The sequence below is a fragment of the Aphelocoma coerulescens genome, chromosome 10 (assembly GCF_041296385.1).
Source record: "Aphelocoma coerulescens isolate FSJ_1873_10779 chromosome 10, UR_Acoe_1.0, whole genome shotgun sequence".
Taxonomy (NCBI): domain Eukaryota; kingdom Metazoa; phylum Chordata; class Aves; order Passeriformes; family Corvidae; genus Aphelocoma; species Aphelocoma coerulescens.
Window position 1 is genome coordinate 6,181,056 of NC_091024.1, and position 20,291 is coordinate 6,201,346.

General features: G+C 42.0%; 1 protein-coding gene across 1 annotated transcript in view; it reads right to left on the bottom strand.

Annotated features, from left to right (window-relative positions):
• The window catches only part of AGBL1 (AGBL carboxypeptidase 1), a 224,748-nt gene that overhangs the window by 67,412 nt on the left and 137,045 nt on the right, over positions 1-20,291 (bottom strand). The window contains exon 19 of the mRNA XM_069026089.1: positions 18,871-19,031. Within this exon, the coding sequence (XP_068882190.1) occupies positions 18,871-19,031 (161 nt within the window). The remainder of the gene's footprint in view (positions 1-18,870; positions 19,032-20,291) is intronic.

Sequence of the window (20,291 nt, forward strand, 5' to 3'; positions counted from 1 at the left end):
TTAACACCTTCAATCGATCAAAAACTCCTGGCTATCCCTTCAGAGAATGAAGAGACTTTGGGAACCAGAACTTGCAGAATAAGAGATAAAGCCAAGGTCTTTAGATAAAATGAACAAAGGTTTTGCGTGTCGTTTTGCAACAACAAGCATGTGATGAAATTTGCAGTTTTGTTTGAGCTATACTTTAACAGAATAATGTGGGTTTGTTCATCTCATAACTTTGCCTGACTGCGAATATGATTTCCAGGCAAAGGTGACTCTGAACAGTTTCCTTCACAGGCAATGAACCCTGATATTGAGCAGATTTGTTCACTTTTAAAGACCTTGTCAACCCAGCATAAAACACGAAGTTCTCCAGCATTAAAGCACAAACTCACATTTTCCTTGCAAGCAGTGCCAAAAGAGAAAGACGACAAAAATCCTAGAACCATGAAAGTTGCTTCCATGAAAGAACTCCACCAAAGCTTAGTGAAAGACTAAGATCAAGCAGACAAGGCTTTATGTAAATCTACCAAAGCAGAGAATTCAGTGGAGGTGGGTGGATGGGTAGGGGAGGATCCTTTTTTCTTTCTATAAGAGATTAAAAAAAAACACCTGTACATTCCTGAGAATAATGACAAAGTCAAGCTGTTTTACTACAAAAAAACAGTAGCCAGGCCAGCTTGGTCGTACCAAAAGGTCTTAACTGACTTCAAATATATGGCAAAAGTAAAAAGGAAGTTGAAAAAAAAATTAGACTAGCCTAATGAGTGCAAATGTACAAAAATAACAGCTAGGAAAAACATGAAAAATGAAAGTATGAAGTGAGGTAAGACTGGCAAAAATATCACACAGCAAAGGATATCGTTCTTTATTAGTAGTAAAATGCAGTATAATTCGTTAGTCCACTTTCCTTAGGAGGAAAGCTTATTGACAAAAATGCTGAGAAGAGCGATTTTTGCATCAGTTTTCATAAAAGGTCAGCTGTGATGAATTAACATTGTTAAGACCTAACAAAGGAGGCCCAGAATACAAAAGGGATTGGTTAGAGAAGTTAAATTGCTCAGATTTTCCAAATGATCTGAATCTACTGTATTCCTTCTGCAGCTCTGAGGAACTGACTGAACCAAACTCAAAGCTGTTAATGATTATTTTTTTTTAAACTTAGGAAGGACTGGTGATGAACCAGATAAGTGACATAACAGAGTAACTGTGCTCTGAAGACAGGAAAAAGGAGAAGACAGCAAACGATAGACCTGTCAGGTTAACTCCAGTTCCTCAGAGCAAAGAAACAATTTGGAAGCACTTAGGAGAAAAGAAGTGGGAATCAGTCAACACAGCTTTGTCAGGAAGAGATTATGATGGCCCGTTCTAATTTGATTCTGCAAGAAGGTACCAGGGGAATACCCCATGGACAAGATGTCACATAGTAAACTTTTTTGAAACCATTTCAAATTCTTGCAGCAAATAAGCAGCAGGGTCTAGGTGAACCACAGCAGAGTAATTATAGAAGCTGCTTAGAGAATTGTACTGAGAGCAGTTCTCAGTGTTTCACTGTTAAAAGGGATGTGTTGAATGAGCTTCTGCAGGACTCGGACATGGATTTGGTACAATTCAATATTTTCATTAAAGGTTTAGATGAAACACAAAGTATGTTAATTCCATTTGCAGATGAAACCAAAGTATGACAAAAATTGCATTAAAATTCAAAATAATTTTGACAAACTAGAGATGTAACCCGAAAAAAAAAGTTGCAATTCAGTAGGGTCAAGTACAAGTTGCTTCAATTAGATAGAAATAATCAATGGTATAAACACAGAACATGAGGAGCAATGACAAGGTAGTATTTCTACTGGGAAAAAAGTGATTTGTTTAATTGAAAATTACAAGCTGAACATGAGCCACCCATTCCTTCTGTTACAAAAACGCAAATACAGTACTGTGTGGGTATAAAGAATTAATGCTGACATATAAATTAATCTGTTCTCTCTTGATCCAGCAGTATTAAGATCTCCGCTACTGATCTGTTTCCATCTTGGGCAAAGCAATTCAAGGAGGACTTGGTTCAAGTGAAAACTGTGCAGAAGACACATTGAAATAATTAGTTCTCTAAGTCTAGGCTGGATAGGTAAGAAAATGACTGTCCAGGACATCCTGTAGCAAGACAGGGCTCAGGCTAGATACCTGGAAAATATAAGGGTGGTAGGAGCTAAAATAGATTATTTGGAGTAAGTTGGTAATTCCATTATTAAAGCTCTTTTAGAAAAGATTAGATTAACATAGCAGGAGTGGTACAGGTAAAGTTGATCCTCACTGCAGGAAGCTGATGACCTGTGGAGATCCCTGCCAGCCCTTAACTCCTCCAATTCTATGCAAACACAAATGAAGTTAAAAGTTCATTCCCCACATTGATAATATAGGAGGAATAATTCCCATACCAACTGTCAGAGCAGAGATAAAGGAGCAGCAGGGCTGTAAGAACTCAGGCTGTCCAGAGCACTGCAGGGTGGCTGTCATCACTTTCCACCAACCAGAGCAGGAATTGCTGCATATCAGAAATGGGAGGCAGGGAAAAGACTGCACGTGGCTCCCAAACCAGCAAAATCAGTCTCCTCTGGAGACAGCAGTATTAAAGCCAATCACTGTAAGGTCAAAAGACAGGAAGATGAGGAGGTACAAGTCCATACCAACATGCCCTGATTAAACTGTGCAGTGTTAGAGGAAAGCTTGAACAAAACTTGCTCAAGCTACACCAAGAGAGTACCACAGGTCACTCCTCTCTTGCAAACCCACTCCTGCTCCTCAGAAGTCTGTAGCAGATCAGAAGGAAGGGAATTAGAAGGGCCTTTCACTGATGAGCTGCTGGGCACAAATAGATTAATGAAAGCTGTGTACAATGCATCAGCAGCAACCAAGCTTGGCAGGGCTGTTATCGTTGGGTATTAGTTTAGAGCAGCAGAGATGAAGGAGAGAGGCCACTCCGGGCAGAGCTGCCAACTGAATCATAGAGGATCAGGAGCAAAGGGCTTCCCTTCAGAAGACTGAGCTGGGAACATGGCACTGGGAATTCTTTTTTTTACAAATTTCATCTAATCTCCTCTCTAAATCCCTTTTCTTTTCTAGGCTTTGCTTCTCTGGAGTCACTTCCAACATTCCTTTGTTGTGACTGAAGGAAGGAAACCAAAGAAGCAGCAAAGCATTTTGCTGTATTAAAAGCACAAAGAAGAAATATTTTGCTCCCTGAATGTGTACTGTGCAGTCGTCCTGTTCCAAAGCATAGGGAGGTCTTCACTTGCCTTGGGTCACATCCACAGAACAAGATAATATTTCATCAGTCTGTGGATTGGACAGGACTGAATTATCACAGTGTAAAACTCTGGATTGAATTTTGTATAATTGTATAATCCATGGACCTCATGTTTGTTTTCCCATCTGCATTCTAGCAAGGGCTGCCAGGATGTGTCCCTAGATTGGGTCTGAGGAGATGCATTTCCACAGCCTTCACACTGTGTTATGAAGAGGTTTAGACTCCAAAACAGAAAGGAGAACAGATTTCAGCCCTGGATTATGCCTTCTCTTCTCTTTTTTTACATTTTTTCCTCTCCCTCTGGAGAGGAAAACTAACTAGCATTCCCTAGTTAGTTACCCAGCTACTAGTAGAACTTATGAAAGGTGTGTAAGAGAGAGGGGGTGAATTGCTCTCAATTTCCGTAAAGAAAGTGCTTGAAAACTGGCATTGCCAGATGCAAAACTTTTAGATGGTTAATAAAGTTGGTGAATCTATTTGGTGTGCCTGAAGGACTTGGGCATCGTTTTTCTTTGTGTATATGTGTTTGCCCCTCTGCCATCAATTCCTATATTAAGTGGAATAAACGTTGCCATGACAAGCTACAGGTAGGCAAAAAAAAAAGCGTGTCTCATTTTTCTAAAATTGAATTCATTTTGGTGCTATAAAATCTCTATCATGTTGATTTCAAAGGCAGACTCCTCTAACAGTTTATGCACTGCTGCTACTGCTGGGAGATTTATTCACATCACAGCCAAAGTACTTCACGTGTCCAGGAAGACTCAGTCCTCTGGCTTTTACCTCTTGTGACATCCTCAATGCATTATTTTTCCCATCCACGGGCCAGAGTATATTATGGATTAATACGGCTCAGCAGCTCAAAACACACAGATTGTCAGTCTCAGTAATCACCCTGAAGAATTTTGAGGACAGTTGTTATTTACAGAAAGTGAGAAGAGACCCAGCAGAACACTTAGCTCTAAATAAACAATGTGGAAACTTCACTACCCAGGAAGTCCTAAGTGGCAAATAGGCAGCTCAGATGCTCCCGAGTGTGGTTTGATTGCGTTCCTGCTGAGACTCAGCAAAAGCAGGAGACGGGAAAGGGTAAGTGAGAAAGCAGGGGGCCTTCCTCACATGGATTCACTCTCATTTCAACCAGTGCTTATCTCTGGTTTGTTAGTTCGTTAAGAACGTGCTACAGAAACCAATCTCAACACACGGATCCCAGCTCTGCTGCAGCAGCGTGGCCTCTGCTCCAGCCCGGCCCAGGGTCAGGGACCTTGTGGCATCTGGCAGCAGCAGGTCTCACTATGAATGCTGTGAAGGGACCTGGCAGGATTTTGCAGCACAGAGCAGAGAGTAACTGCAAAGTGAGTTCTTTTCCTTTCTCCTCTGTTCCCTTCTCCAGAGTGTCCATACTTGGCAACACGAAGGGAGACATTTCACCTGCACAGCAAGCAGGCTCGTGCTAAAGTGCAGCGAGCAAGACAGGCAGCATAAATCTTGATTTAACAAGAACAGGGCTGTGTGGGTCCTAAATTAACCCTGAGTTCAAGCTACAGCCAGCCTAAGATTCATGGAGAGAAGCTTCCCATTAGAACAGCGAGGAGACTCCTGCCAAACCCCACCTACTTGGAAATACACAGGAATTTACCTCCATCCTACCCTGCCACTGAGAACTGGGACAAAGAGGGCGAGCTGGGGGTCCTAGAAGTGCCACATGGAGGATGGTGTTTTAGTGCTTTACCTCACTTAAACCTGCATGTGGTTTCTGCTCACCCTCATGCTGGAAAAAACACTCACCAGCAAGCAGCTGCTATTCACTGGAGGATTTGCAATCAAGCTCTAAATTTAGCAAGGTGCCATAACAGAGAGGGCTCCCAAACTGCTGTTAACACCAGGAACCAGAGTTCAGTGATGTGAACGGGCTGATAATAGCTTCTGTCCTCACACTTTGTGGTAAGATGATGCCAGCTGCTGAATGCCTTCCTGCAGCTTTTCTGATATTCCATTATAACCAGCCAAATGGCTGGGCTAAAATTAAACCTTGGCAGAGTTCTGATATAAAATTGTGTGTTCCCCAAGACCAACTCTTGCTGGTCTTTGAACTCCGTTGTCATCTTGAAGAAAACCCTTTTCTGAATTTTGGTACAAACCTAATTAGTGAGTTAATTCCCTGATAATCTGTTCTCTATGCCTGTTTCATGATCATTTTAGTTCCAGTGAATTTCCTTTACTGACTGGAGAGTAGAAACAAATTTCCTGTCTTATTAATTTCCACTTTTGACCCATCATCAGGGACTAAACAAGGGCATTTGTCCCCATGTCTTAATTTTCTTAATCCTTACAGAGCACTGGTAAGTTCTAGAAAAGCAAGGTGAGAACAAGGGAAATTGTCCAGCACACTTTTGCTACGACCATAGAGAAGATGGAGGTAGGCTGCACACTTAGAAGGTGTAGAGGCTGTGAAGTAGTTGAAAACCCTGCCTGATTACATTACCTACAGATCTAGTTCAGAGGACAGTCCTGCTAGACTGCAAGGTACACAGGAACATCATTCAGTGACAAAAAACCCCCCAAACTCAACAACAAAAAAAACCCAAACCAAAACAAAATAATCAAAAAGCCCACCAGAAACTACAGGGATGGAAAAGTCACCTTCCTCACAGCCCTCCCCTCACAGCTCTCATACACCCTTTGGGCAAACTCCTAAAAAAAAGAAAAAGAAAAAGCAAATCCAAGCCTCCCTCTCTCAAAATTAAAACAAAATGTACTGGGGCTGTGAACATCCATGGTAGAACAGTGCTGCCAGCAATTAGCATCACAAGCCTTCCTCCTGATGCCACAGCATGTCAAGGACGTTTTTAATGACAGATCAAGGGCACTGCTCTCTGTGAGGTGTTTGAGCTAACAGGAGCCTTCTTGGCACGCAAATCCAGTGTCCCACAAGACAGGCAGTAAAGGCAGGAAAGCATCACAAGGCAGGAGAGATCTCTAGAGATCTCTATGCAAACAGGTCTGCTGCTTTCCTGGCTGTTCCCATCATAGCTGTAGGGCACCAGCTCTGAAGTTTCCCTGAACATCTTTCTATTGCTCCTTTCCCAATAGCTGGTTGCTATTAGAGTCACTCTGTGAGTGGAGAGAAATGCCAGAAATGAGACATGAGGAAAAATATACTGAAAAGGGCAAAGAGCTCAATTGTTCCTATCCATTATCCCTTCTCAGATAAATTCCAGCCCCTATGCCAGAGTATGTCATTTCTGAGAAAATGTAGGAATTAGTTGATGTTGCATTACAGAAGAACCTTACAGACACTGGTCAGGGCAAACTCCTGATGGACCAGGGCCTCCAGAGGGAGCTGGGCTGGCAAAGGGAGCAAGGATCAAAAGTTAGGGAAGGACATGGGGTACTCTGCTCCCCACCTCACTGGATCAGCAGATGCTGAGTCATGCATGACTATATTTCCCAAACAGACTGGGCTACAGCCAGCTGCACTGCAGGCTTAGCCTTCAGGCCTTGCTCTCCAGGGACTTTGCTCCAAGATAAGTCTTTGATCATGAACAGCACATTTGCACAGTAAGAGTTTGGATATGATTTTAAAATGTGAGGGAGGAAAGTGAACAAAAGCCATGTTTCTGCATCTCATGTCTCCAATCTGTTTCTCCTTGAAAGGGGCAAAGACACCTCAGAGACATTGTCAAAGTGCCTAAACCAATTTTTCAGCCTAATCCATTATTTATGTTTCCACTCAACCCTTTTTTTAATCCTGAGCTCCTGAAATTAGGTTCTGTAATATTGAGAATCACTCCCATGAGCTGAGGGGAAGGCAGGGAGAGGGCTTAAGTCTTGTCCTGCCCTTACCCTTCCAAATCCACCTCTGACAGCGACTGTCCATCTTTTTCTCTCTGTTCTGTACCTCTCCCAAACTGCCAGCATCACATCCTCATCCTTGTTTCTCTCTTTTCTGCTCAGCCCTTTCTGGGATATTTAGGTAAGAATAAGCACTGTCTTCAGGACAGACATTAACCCTGAAATCTAAAAGGTCTAAGAAAAGATATCACTTTTTATGGGCAAGCACATGAGAGACTGTGGTGTCCTTCACCAACCCCATTTGTGGCCAGTAACCCTCCATGAAAACTGCTTAAAGATAAAAAGGTTTCTCCAATAAAGTTCATCAAACCAAGTGAGGATAGAGCTGATTAATCCATGAAGCTACCATCCTTCTTGAAAATAATAAACCTCAATAGCAAGGCAATGGGCAACACTAAAAATATTACTAAACTGTTTAAAAAAACGCTACACTTTCCCTAGAAAACCCATTCTGAATTCTTGGTTTCTGATATCTTAAACATGCCACATAAATAAGCAGGATAAAAAGTAGGTGATAGCAGTAGTTAGAGGCATAAGAAGATTTAAAAAACTATCCTCTTTCTTGACTAGATGCATGAGAAGGGAGGTGATAGTCATTTACAAAATGCCTGGCAATTTGGGTACTCCCAATTATTCTACGTTACAGTGGAAGATAAAGGTGCATCTGGAAAGGTGGAAGAGCAGCAGATGAAAGGAAATATTTTCTTTCCTCACAACATGCAGCTAATCTATAAAATTCACAAGATAGCAGGGTGCAATGAGGAGCGATGCAAGATTCAAAAGGCACTTACACAGAAAATGAAAGCACTGGAACATTTCATTAGACAGAATTATTGTTATTCTAATTATTTGGAAAGGCTACAAATTCTCGTGTTCCCAGGCATAAATAAATCACTGTCTGAAGATAGAAAATAATCCCCCCAGATGATAGGGGCATTCTGTAGTGGTCCACTATGGCAAGTGGTTGCATTCCTCTTTGAAATCTCCAACGCTGAGCACTGCCAGGAAGGACACTTGAGTGTGTTAAAGTACTACAGTGGATCCTCTCTTTTGATTCACTTTTTCATAGATGAAAACACAAGTTGTGTACTAGAACAAAAAATAAGTATTAATTCTAGGAAAAGGCTGACAAGATAAATCCGGGTAGCAGGACTTTACCCAAATTCTTGGCTGCCCCCTGCAGTTCAATGGGAGGTGAGACGCAGCTTTATTACTTGACATGGGTGTTTGCTTCCTCTTTGAATTGCATAGGACTTTTATCTTTTAATGAGATGCTGGTACTTTTTGGAGGACGCTATGAAACGGCATCTTCAGAAAAAAATCTCAAATACAGGGCGTGATGTAAAAACTTGTTGGGTAGACTAGGCAGGACAAACAGATTAGACGGAGAAATAGAGAACAGATGCTTTCTATTCTTCCCCTTATTCCTAATTTCTGATCATACTGGCCTGATAGCAGAATCTTGTTCTGGCATTCAACTGCTTTTACTGCTTATTCTCCCTTACAAGTCCAAATCCTCAAATTCATGTTTAAATAGGGATTTAAGGTAGTAAGTAACTGTTAATGCTTAAAAGGAAACCATTATAGATTAAATGGTGAATAATGGGCCATTGATAAAGATGCTGATTAAGTATTTTTAAATGGTTAGGGATATATTTGAAAGTCTAGGCAGAAAGCATGCTATTGTTATTTTAAAAATGAAATCTGTCCTTCCAGAAATTTAAATTTTCCTCCAGTTTAAAACAACTTTTATCAGGAACAAATAGAAATAGGAATGGGACATGGAACAGGGGGAAGAAATAGAGAAAATACCCCCAAGCAGAGACAAAGTGAATGCTTTTTCTTTCCTCTTACACTGTTCTGAGTCTGTCTCTCCCTGCTGCTCTGACAGCAGCCCTCACTGTGGTACGATGATTTCCTTTAACACTCGTGGTCCAGACAGCAATTGCCTACACCCTCAGCATCTTCCCAGAGACACAAGAGCAGAAGGAAGTGACAATCTTTCCTTGAGAAAGGAAAGTAAACGAGAAACAGGGGTTGTTTTCCATTTGTTTTGGCCATTGTATCCCAGTCCAATTCTTGCAGAGTCACAATTTTCCAGAGAGTTCTGCTGATGAATCTCAGCTTCCTTTCCCACTCTCCCCATCCCCATGTGCACACTGAGCCCTTCCAGCACCTCACAGGTCCATTGGCACTGTTTCAGCCTGGAGTCAGCCCCACACCTCTCACATCGCACTGTGACAGCAATAAGAAAGTGGCAGTGCTCTGTCCTGGACTTGTGGAGGAGATTCCTTAACTGGGATGCATTGCTAAGTGCTACAGAGTGACCAGGGCCAGAGACAGATGGGGCTCCATGCTGTACTTGAAAGAGAATTTTCCCTACATACATGACAATAGGATCTGGGACATTAAGCTTGAGCACATTTCTGCTCTGCAGACAAAAACCAGAAGTCTAAGTATTAATTTCATGTGCATCTTCCCCCTCACATCCTTCTACTCTCAACTCCAGTCTAATTCTCATAAGTTCTTTTTAGCAACGTCACATTAAACAGACACATCCTAATGAATTCATATGATTTCTGAGAGAATACAATGAATTATCAGGGGGTACAGGGATTGACATTCACATTTATACCTCTGTGCATAAACTCTCATCCACTCTGGTGCACGTGTGTGCTGGGCTCTGCAACAACAAGCTGCACGTATTCATCTCCTGTCTCACACAGTACCTCTGCCTGTCTCTGTACAGTATCTAGTGAGGCAGCAAGAGGCAGGGTCTGTGTGTGAGTCACAGCCACAATACACTGAACAGCCAGAGTCTCTGTCAGAATACACAATACAGCTGAGATGTCAGTGGAGGTGGCTTTGGAGTACTTTAAAATGCTGTTCAAGTGCCAACTTTCACCTGCAAATACGACACTTTGCTCGCCCACCTGCTTTCCTTCCAGGCTATGTGCTCCTTTTACTGCAACTTGACAGCTTTAATTATGAATTTCTCTGCCTTCTCTATCCCCTTAACCATTTAGTCTCTTATTGGTCTTGCTAAGTTTTTGATATGCTCCTAGATAGCAGCTGTACACTGTGACCACAGTAGAGGAGACCTGGTCAGACTCTCACTTGCAGGCTCTGCACCAGACCAAAAGGACTTGCAGCACGGCATTTGCCTCGAAAGCAGAAATCTCTGCTCTTATTTTCTCTTTGCAGAGAAAGGAGGCACCAATGAGGAGACAAAGAGACTATGAGCATTGTTAAATCAAATCCATTTGGGACTCCTTAGCTCTTATTGTCTGAATAATTTATACAGGTACAAACTTCTGGTGAAAAACTGGATCCCACTGGTAGTTTTACAGGGGATTCAGCTCCTTCTAGCCCCGTATCTCACCCATGACAGGAAACCTACTTCAGACAGTGGCAATGTATGCATTGTTACTCTCAGCTCTGCAGGACTGGAGCCTCTGATGCTGCTGGTGGGTGGGGAGACTTTCTGCTCTATAGAGGCTCACAGACCACTGGCATTCATTCTGGTTTGCCTCTAAGTTCTGTGATGCTTGGACATCTGAGCCACTGCGTTGGATTCAAGGGGTGAGAACTCCACATGGTGAAGCCTTTGATCAGATAATCCAGATCTAAGTCTCTTGTTCCTGTGTTCTGTGCCACGTGATTAACTCTCCAACACATGGGATAGAAAAGTCTGTTTTGACTCTCAACCAGTCTAATTTTCACCTTCGTGACTGTGTTCCTCAAAAAGCTCTGGTGGGAGCTGTGGACAGATTAATTAGAGGTCAACTCAAGTGACAATTGCAAGAGTGGGAAAACACACAACTTCCCAAAAAATGTCCTTACTTCTAAAGTGCTGAAAGTGCATTTCATGTAACCACCATCCTACTCACTCCTTCCATTGCTTTTCCTGCCTAGAAGAGACTACTGAAGCATGTGCTGGTATGAAAGATCTGACTGTTCTCTGGTTTTCACAAGTCTCAAGTTATTCTGGGACTCTGGGAACACCATTTGGAAAAGTTCCACAAGGAAACACTAAATAACCAAGATCTTTGAAACAACCTTAGTGTTTATCTATGGTTCCCACCCACCTGAAGACACAAGGACTCCCACTACAGATATGCCTTGTGCATCCATATCCTCTGAATAATGTCAAACAACTGAAAACAAAGGACAGGGATCACCAGCAGAGTTGCACTGACAAAGTTTTCTCCTCCTGCTCATGTGCCAGAGCCCTAAATCTAATGCAACTGGTGTTCAGCTGCTGCTGCAGTATAGATGTAGTCTACATGAGGCTATATACAGTGCTCTGAACGTGCCTCTTCAGCACTAGACCTGTGACATGCTCAATCTGAAATCCCACGTCTGCCTGCATTCAAAATGATCAATAGTCTAAACAGACTGATTCTCCCATTACCCTTTGCATCCTCTTAGAAAAAAACCATCTCTTCTATTCTGGTGCCAGCAGTGTCCTGGTGTGTATAAAGGCCAGCTCAGAGAAAAGAATGCATCCCTCACAATACATTGCTTTGGGGAATGCTCCATAAATGGGAACTTCTGAACCCCTGATAGCCCTGGGGTTTATTTTTCTATCCCAGCATGTGAAGGGCCCCAGTGGCTTTCATATTTCAAGTCAGATCTTAAGGGAGAAAGACTGCAGCACAGAAATACAGATGCTCCTAATCAATACCAAAATGTCTAATGCCAGACAGCACCACAGCAATATGCCTCACAGAAAGGGCACTGCAGAGCCCATTTGTTCTGCTGGGTATATACAAGTTCATTGCCTGTAGTCCAGTGAGATCCACGTGATTATGGTAATTTGAATAACCTCAGACAGATACGACAGCAAGCAGTGTTTCTGCGCATGTTTAAATTTCCTTCTATTATCTCTTTCTCTTCCCATTTGCGCTTTTCCTCTTCCTCATTTCTGCATCTATTTAAATTGCTATTATTAGCTAAGAAAGGATAAATTAATTACCTCTGAAATGAGCATGAATACTTACACCCAGCCTGGCATAGCTGGAGCTGGCATTTGATAACAGTCAACAGAAGCTGAGCAGCTTGCAAGGCATTTCAGAATAATAATAATAAAAATCAATAGGAGGAAAATAGGGAGAGCTCTAGAAAGTGTTAATGAAAAGTTGCTGAATTCCAGCGGCTCACCTGTGAACGGTTACATGAAAGCCTTCTGAATACCAAATATATTCATTATAGGCTGCACTGCTTGGCTGAGCCTCCAAAGAATTCTCTAGGCTTGTATTCTCACAATAACAAAGGAAAGGCACAGAAGAGAGCAGGATAAGAAGGATGAAGGGGTGGACAGAAGAAGATTCACATTTTTATTTTGAAAACATGATTATCGAGGCATTTAAAAACAATAAAATCCAAAATCTGCAATAGATCCAAACTTGAAATCTGGAGGTTTTTTCCTCTCAATAACAGAGGCAGCAATTCTTTAGGTCAGACCCTGGGGGTGCGAGAAGGCACCACTCTTTTGCAACATCAGTGTGAAAGATTGCTGGAAAGTGTTATAAAGCAGTCAGGAGTTAAAGCATTTCCTGAACTGATCCTAAATGGTTACAGCAACAGGAGACTGCTCTAAAGCCAAAGTCCAGCTTCAGCCACTCTCACACCTGTCACACTGAATTAATGTTAGACTGTGCTCTCACAAGTGTTTTATGAAAAGCATTACAGAAACCCCTTTTGCCCCATGTTCTGCACCAAAGTGACAAACTAGTTTGCCTTACTTAGGTAAATGCATTCCCACAGCACTTTCTCTCCAGCATCCAAATACAGAAATGCCTCATCCAGAGGTGCTCATATAGCAATAGAAATTTCAGATTCCTTTAACAGCAATAAAATTTGTGACTAAGCAAAAAAACAGAATCAATAAACACCCTCCTCTTCTGAAAGCTGCCAAAAGGTATTTAATGTCTACAGATGATCAAGGTTAAAAATGCACCAAATCCTTACTTACAGAAAAATTGAACTCCAGGCAAATAAAAACCTGAATCAAGTCTGGTCAAATAATTCCTGCTGTGGTTAGATTCTCTAAAGGATGAAAGAGCACTTTCATCTTCAGCCATATGTCAGGGGGCTCCCCAGAGTCCAACTGTCCAGTCTGCCTTGGGACTGGACTCTACGACCTCTGCTACACCTGAACTGGGAGGGGATGGAGTGCTGTGCAGGGTGAAGCCCTGTCTTGCACTTAAACCCCTGAGATGCAATTTGTTTCAGAATGTATAATCAAAACAATATAACACCGACACCCATATTCCCCTGTAAGAATAGGAAGACCCAGCCCACCAGGCAGAGGAACTGTTTTCCATCACTGCATGTGGCTATAACACTGCATTTCTGCTTTCAAAGAGCCACTAAAGATGCCCCAAATGAAGTGAGCATGCTTTGCTCCAGCTGCATTATTTTGTTGTTTGAACTTTCCCCTTTTTTTGTCTGCTTCATTTCCACAAAATCCCCTTAATTTTATCTGAATCACCTTGTGGCCACACAGTTTAAAAGATGAGTGAAATTGCCTGCACAGCCATAATCAGGGGAAGGTGCATTATAGTAAAAAGATGGGAGATCCAAGAGTTCAATACTATCCAGGATCATGGTGGTGCATCAATGTGGTATAGAAGAACAGCAAACACAGTTCCAAATGATCTGCAAATCCCTCTTGTCAACTCCTGGCTTTGCCATCCCTACACTGACTGATCCAGCCCTGCTCTCTGTACGGAAGATGAAGAGATTACATCTGGACAAAGAAACAGAGCAATGATTAAGCCTTCTGATTTTGATTAATAGCAGAGGTAGACATATTTACCATCTGGGGTGGAAAGAGATTTAGTTCTGCTCAAGAAAGGTAAGAAATGATGAAGAAACACAGGAGATAAATAACATCTGAGTCAGCAGAAAATGACTTCACAAAAGTCTGTCTCAACACAGGAGATGTCTCATGAACAAATGGCTGCAATTGCTGCAGTGTATGCAAAACATTTCCTAGCACAACCTGGAGGGCAGAAAAAAAATAAAATTAAGGAATGTGCCATCAGCTTAAACCACAAGGAAGAAGGGGAGGATACTGTAGAGGGAGGAGATTGCTTACTTTGTCTCTCTCAAACCTGCTTTATGTGAACAGCCACTTCCCATCTCCTTGTGGTCATGACAAATGTGAACTTACTGGACAGCAGTGACTTAAAACTTAATTACTTTTATAGCAAACGAGGCGTGAAAACTATTATCAAAAAACACCATGTCCGAAGTACAAGCTACATTTCACTTTTCCAGTGGAAAGCTTCTGAATGCCAGAATTGACTGTAAGGCATGGTGGGATGCTGGAAACATCACTAATTCTTCCTAGTGCATGGCAATAGTGTCTTATGAGGCCAAGTTTGAGAGAGAGCAGAATAAATTCCTTGTACAAGGTTGGTGTGGCTTGGTTTGTTGAAAGTGGCTGCAAAGCCCAGAAAATTCTCCACATATTTGGCCTTTGATCTTGGAAGAGTGGTCCATGAGTGGTCCTATTCAGTGCAGAAAAACACCCAAATATCATTAGTGAAAAGAAAAGCCACAACAACTAAATCCCTACAGAGATCTTGTGTAACATGAGGGTGATAGTGCCTGCGTAAGCATGAGAGTCAATATGATGTGTGCCAGGAGCACAGGTTGTTAATTAAAAGACCAACTAATGCCTGGAGCATTTAACCTTTCTTCCTCACCATCACATGTTTTAGCTCTCGTGCATCTTCTGTGCTGCATCTCGTACTTTCTCCATTTTTGGCACGTTCCTGAGAGAGCTGCCACACATTGAAAAGAGTGACACAGAGCTGCTAGGCCAAATTCATTATATCCTTGGACATCACATGTTTAGGGGAAATACTCTACTGCCCCATTATCCACATAGCCCCACTGATGGAAATTCAGCCTCTCTTGCTTGTTCTCACAGCCTCTGCTGTGAACTTATTCCAAGTGCTGCTGCACTCATGCTTGTGAATGATTCCTTTTGCAGTTAACAATTCAGGGGAAAGATAGACGGTGAAGCGGGGACAGGAAGAAATTCTTGTTTGTGCACCAAACTGTGTTTAGTTAGGTCTGCTAAAGTCTTCTTTCACCTTTCTTTGGCTCATTAGAGACAGCATACCGAGCACAATGGACTTGATCTGGTGTGAGAAACCCCCCATTCACAGGGGATGCCTCCATTAGAGCAGGCGCTTCCCTGACAGCTGTTACCTCGCTCCAAATTACTGACCACTGGCTCTGACAGAGCTCTGTAAAGTGCACAGCAAATAGTTGATTCCAGGAAATCAGGGTCCAGCCTGCTCCTTTATCCCCCTCACAGCAGTGGTGAGAGAATGAGGCTGCAGCATACCCAGAGCACAGAGAGCCCGAAGAGGAAAATGAAAGGACACAAACAGTTATGAACCTTGACAGGTGAAAATGTTTGCTGTCGGAGGGAGATGCTGAGATGCCAAGTCAATGCCACGCACACCAGACACCAGGGCAAAGAGAGACAAATGCAGAACATGAACTGCAGGGTTTTCACAACACAAGAGATCTGTGTCTCCACAGCTTTTGATCTCTGTACCTTTGCAATGAGACATTTTATCTGGGAGTCAGCTTTATCCAGTGCTGGATTAACTTCTTGTTCTGCAGCTTGACCTGTCACCCAGAGTATTACAGAGATGGGCACTCAGAAACCCATATATAGAAAACACACTAGATTGAGATAGATGTGTTTAACATAAGCACTGTGCAATACATCACACTGCTCACAGCTTAATTTCAGCTTGATTTAGACAAAAAAAAACCTCAACAACTAAGAAAAGACTCGTGTTTTCATCAAGGCTGAACAATACTAATCTCTTCTTCTGATATTGGTGAATACTGCTGTGACAAGTCTCACCCATATTTGTATCTTTTTCTAGACACGTCATCAGGACAGTTTTTGGGACACATTTTCCTTTGCCAGAAAACATTAGCTACAGTAAAAGCTATTGCCTCCCACTTAAATATCTGTCATGCATATCATTTCCTGGGACCAGGACACTGCAGATTTCTGGAACAGGGATAGCTTGTAAGCTGCTCAAAAGACACTGCTCCTCACTATTTAAAGCATTCGAGGAAAAAATGTCACCAGGTAACCACCCAGAACTTTTCCTGTGTTGCACCTGAAGGATCCCCAAGTCTGACTTTGCTTTGGCAAAGGTACACAGAAATGTGGGTATTTTCATTCACACCTACTCACACTTTCTGAAGCAAAATATAGAAAGCATGCAAGGATATTGTGCATTTTTTTCTGGAAACCACAGAGGAAAACAGAGCTAATTTTTATCTACAAACATTTCACTCTTAAACCCACAAAGGTGGGTCTAGCCCAGGAAGAAACAGAGTATAATTTCCATTGATGTAATGATATACCAGCAATAAATCTCTGAGGCTCTGATACTACCTCATAAAACTAGATTAGACCTAATATTTACAGATTAATATTTGACTGAGTGGCACCCCTCAGCTTCCTCCAGAGAAATGTTTTGATAAAGAATAATTTTTATTTTTTCAAAATCTGTGAGTACAGAGAGGGATATAGAAATAGCTGCCCTCCTGTCTGTATCAGTGTGCCATCTGTATTTTGCATTCTTCCATTGGTTCCAATATTCCCACTAAAACCAAGCCATGGAATTCTCTTGGCTAGGCTCAGAGCAACATGGGGGGAAAGTGTTAATTTTCTGAATCAGAATATCAATATGCTGCGCAATCATTTCCCATGAATTATTTATTCCTTAAAAGAATATGCTAGCAAATGCTTTGATCTCTGCATCTCCTTTCACCCAGCCTTTTGCAACCAGCTCCTGCAATGTGACACCTCTGGGTGGGACTGTCAATTCAGCTGCTTACCTGGTCTGCAAATAGTAACAAATTATGTCCAAGCTAGTAAAATTTCACAACCTGCAGTTATACCCAGTGAAGTGAAAACTAACAACTAGCCATCAAGTGCCTTTTAGCAATGACATTCATTCCTGGATGCCACGGAGGTGCTCACTACTGCTGGGCAAACTGGAAGGGGCAGGGCACTTTGCTTTCAGCTACTGAAGACACATGGGAGTTTTACAAAGTAAGAGAACTTTTATCTTTTTGTTAACTTCTTTAAAAATATTTTTAATTAGAGATCTTCCTTCCGTACTGATCAACTACCACACAGTATTGGATAAATAGAGTGAATTCCCATTAATATAAAATCAACTAAGGGAAAAAGTAACAGAAGGCTACAAAGATCAGAGAAAATGCTCCCTGAGTTACTGTGACCAGATGGCTTTTTGTCAGTGTCTGAACAAAGTCAGGGTTTGATGTTTTTCTTCCCATACATTATTTTCATGCAAAGGCCCTTCCAGCTCCTGTTCAAAAGTGAGTTTGATTTATATCCCAGAACCATCTACCCATCCAGGCTCCAGCAGCTCTCTCTAATGACATACCAAGCCTTTTTCGGATGGCTGTCCACAACATGGATGGTGTTTAGCATCCACCTTAATTGCTCCATTTATATGTTTGCACATACAAGTGAGCACAGCTAATCCAAAGAAATGTCTCTACATTTTATCCCTCTTTTTAAACCGTCCCTCATAAACATTTAAAACTGTGAACAAGCTTGCAAGAATGGGTTTTGGCATGAGGAACAGGTGGTGCTAATGTTGGGTAAATGTTCCTGCAGGGGAGAGACTGGAAGTCTGCTATAAATTACAGGGGTATTTCTGCAACTGAAAAACTTGATGTTCATTGATGAATCTGAGAGAGCTCCTTGATGGCAAAGCCATCGGGGAGCTTTAAATCATGTCACATCACTGAGTCTTCTTTCTCCATTTGTCTTGGAAAAATATTCTCACAAACATATGTGATGCACATAGCACTAACAAGTGATGGTGGCCTAGAGAAATTATGCATTTTTGCTTCATCACAAATTCAAGCTGATTAATCTCATACTCAGACACTTTTCCAGGTCAAATTCTTCTTGTATTTATAATGGTGCAAACTCACTTAAATACCCCCCACTGAACATAGGAAGCAAGTAAATTAATTTTGCAATTTGGAAAAACGTGTCCTAAATAAGCAGCGGGATCAAAACTTTTTTCTGTCTATCAAAAAGTCATAAATCTATGCTCTAAATGACTAAAGGACTCCATGCAGTGAGGAAAAGAAGAATATAAGGTGTATTTGCGTATATATAGGAATTCCCATATATAGGAATATAGAGTAGGGGGCCCAAAATATCAGTGTCCTTTTATAATCTGCAATACTTGTTCCCTTCAGTGCAGCACTTAGATAATGCCTTTCTTCTAAGAGATCCTCTCCATGGAGGATCTGACCTGCACAGAACTCCACGTGACAATTAATGAGCAGGAAAACGTTTCCTGCTGATTCATTTTTCTGGGGCAGCAACATCCCCATGTTCCAGTAAGCATTTTTGACAGGAAAATGGAAAATCACTGGAAAATACAAAACAGGTATTTCTCTTCCACCTATTTTCTCCACATGGATGGCTGTAGGACACAGACCCACAGTTTTGGCAGTTTCTTTGGGAGTCAACTACATCTCAGTTCCAATTACTCTCAATACACTGTAGTTTCCAAGATGCAAATCTCAGCCATAAGGAGGGTCTTTTTCTGCAGATTTAAACCCAAAACATACCCCCACCAACTCGATTCCTGCAGCAGAGCCCTCTGGATGCAGCAGTCACTGACCTTTGTGCCCGGTCTGTGATCTCCTCCTCCAGATCCAGCAGGAGTGCTGCCTGAGCCATCAGCTCCTTGCTGCAGGGCAGGGATTTGAGGTGCAGAATCAGCAAACCAAGGCAAAACTTGCTTCCCATCTCCTCCAGCTCCTGCGTTCCCAGCTGCAGGCCCTGATGGAGAGAGCCACAAGGTTTTGTGATTTCTACGTACGGCAGTTTCCCCCACAGAATAATTTGTAAACTAATAACAGCACGTGGTGGACAGGAGCTATCCTAAAATAGCCTCTGTTTTACAACAGGGGAAACAGAGGCAAATAGTTTAAATGCCTCAACTAAATTTTCAGAAGTCATTGTAAGAATTAGGCTTGGACCCCAGGAGAATCTGACTATAACTCCACTTTTACAAATCATCCAGTTTTTCTTTTTCTTTGTAGAGGAGTTGTCTCTCTAAGCAATGGGAAAAAATAAGTCCTGTGATTATAAACATTAGGCAGTGGCAAAGATGGAAAAGGGAACTGGACAAGGGGAGAAAAGGGAGGAAGAGATCTTTAACAAGTTATGGAATTGTTTAAGAAAATCAATTGCAAAGTAATTGCAAAATAACAAACACCTCTAAGGAATTTCTCAGTCTGTTAAAAGCTGATGGCACAGGCAGGGTTTGGATTACCAACTTCATCTTTCAAGAGAGGCATTCTCCAAGCTGTGGATCCTTGCTGACTGTGAATAGTCTGTGTTTGGTTTTACACCAAGTGCCTGCATCAGAGTAAGTCAGTGTAATCGATGGCAGCTTCATACATCTGGTGACAGCAGGGCAAACAAAGCTCAGATAAACCAAAAAGACACTAAAACTTGCACAGTCCCTCATCTTTGGCACTTAGTGACCACACCACACATCAGGGGCTGGACCAGCTGCTGCCTCTGCCAACAACAGCCCTACGTGTTTTTGCAGCACAAAACATCTCTCCAGCCAAGCTTCTGTGAGACTTCCAGCTCCATTCCCAGGCTGTTTCCTTAGCAACTCTCAGGAGGCCAGAATAAGCCCTGGCCTTAAGCATGGTGTGAGCTCCACACCAGCACAGCCCACACATCACTCTCCATTAGACTTTTGCTAGTGACCATCTCATGGGTAATGAACACATTATAATTTCTATTATAAAACAGAATGTGTTCAGTAATCCATGACAGGGGACAGAGCTCTGATCTTATGTTGATTTTTCATTTTTCTACATAAAATTATATCTGTATAATATTTTGGGATTCTCAGGTCTGAGCACCTCTGTATAGCTGGAAGATTATTTCTGAGCCAAAAACACACAGGTGGACAGAAGAAAGAAAAGATTTCACATAGAAACTTTTGCAGCTCTCCTAAGGAGTTGTTTTGTGCATTTTTGTCAGAGGACAGAAACTACTTGCACAGCACCACCATCACTT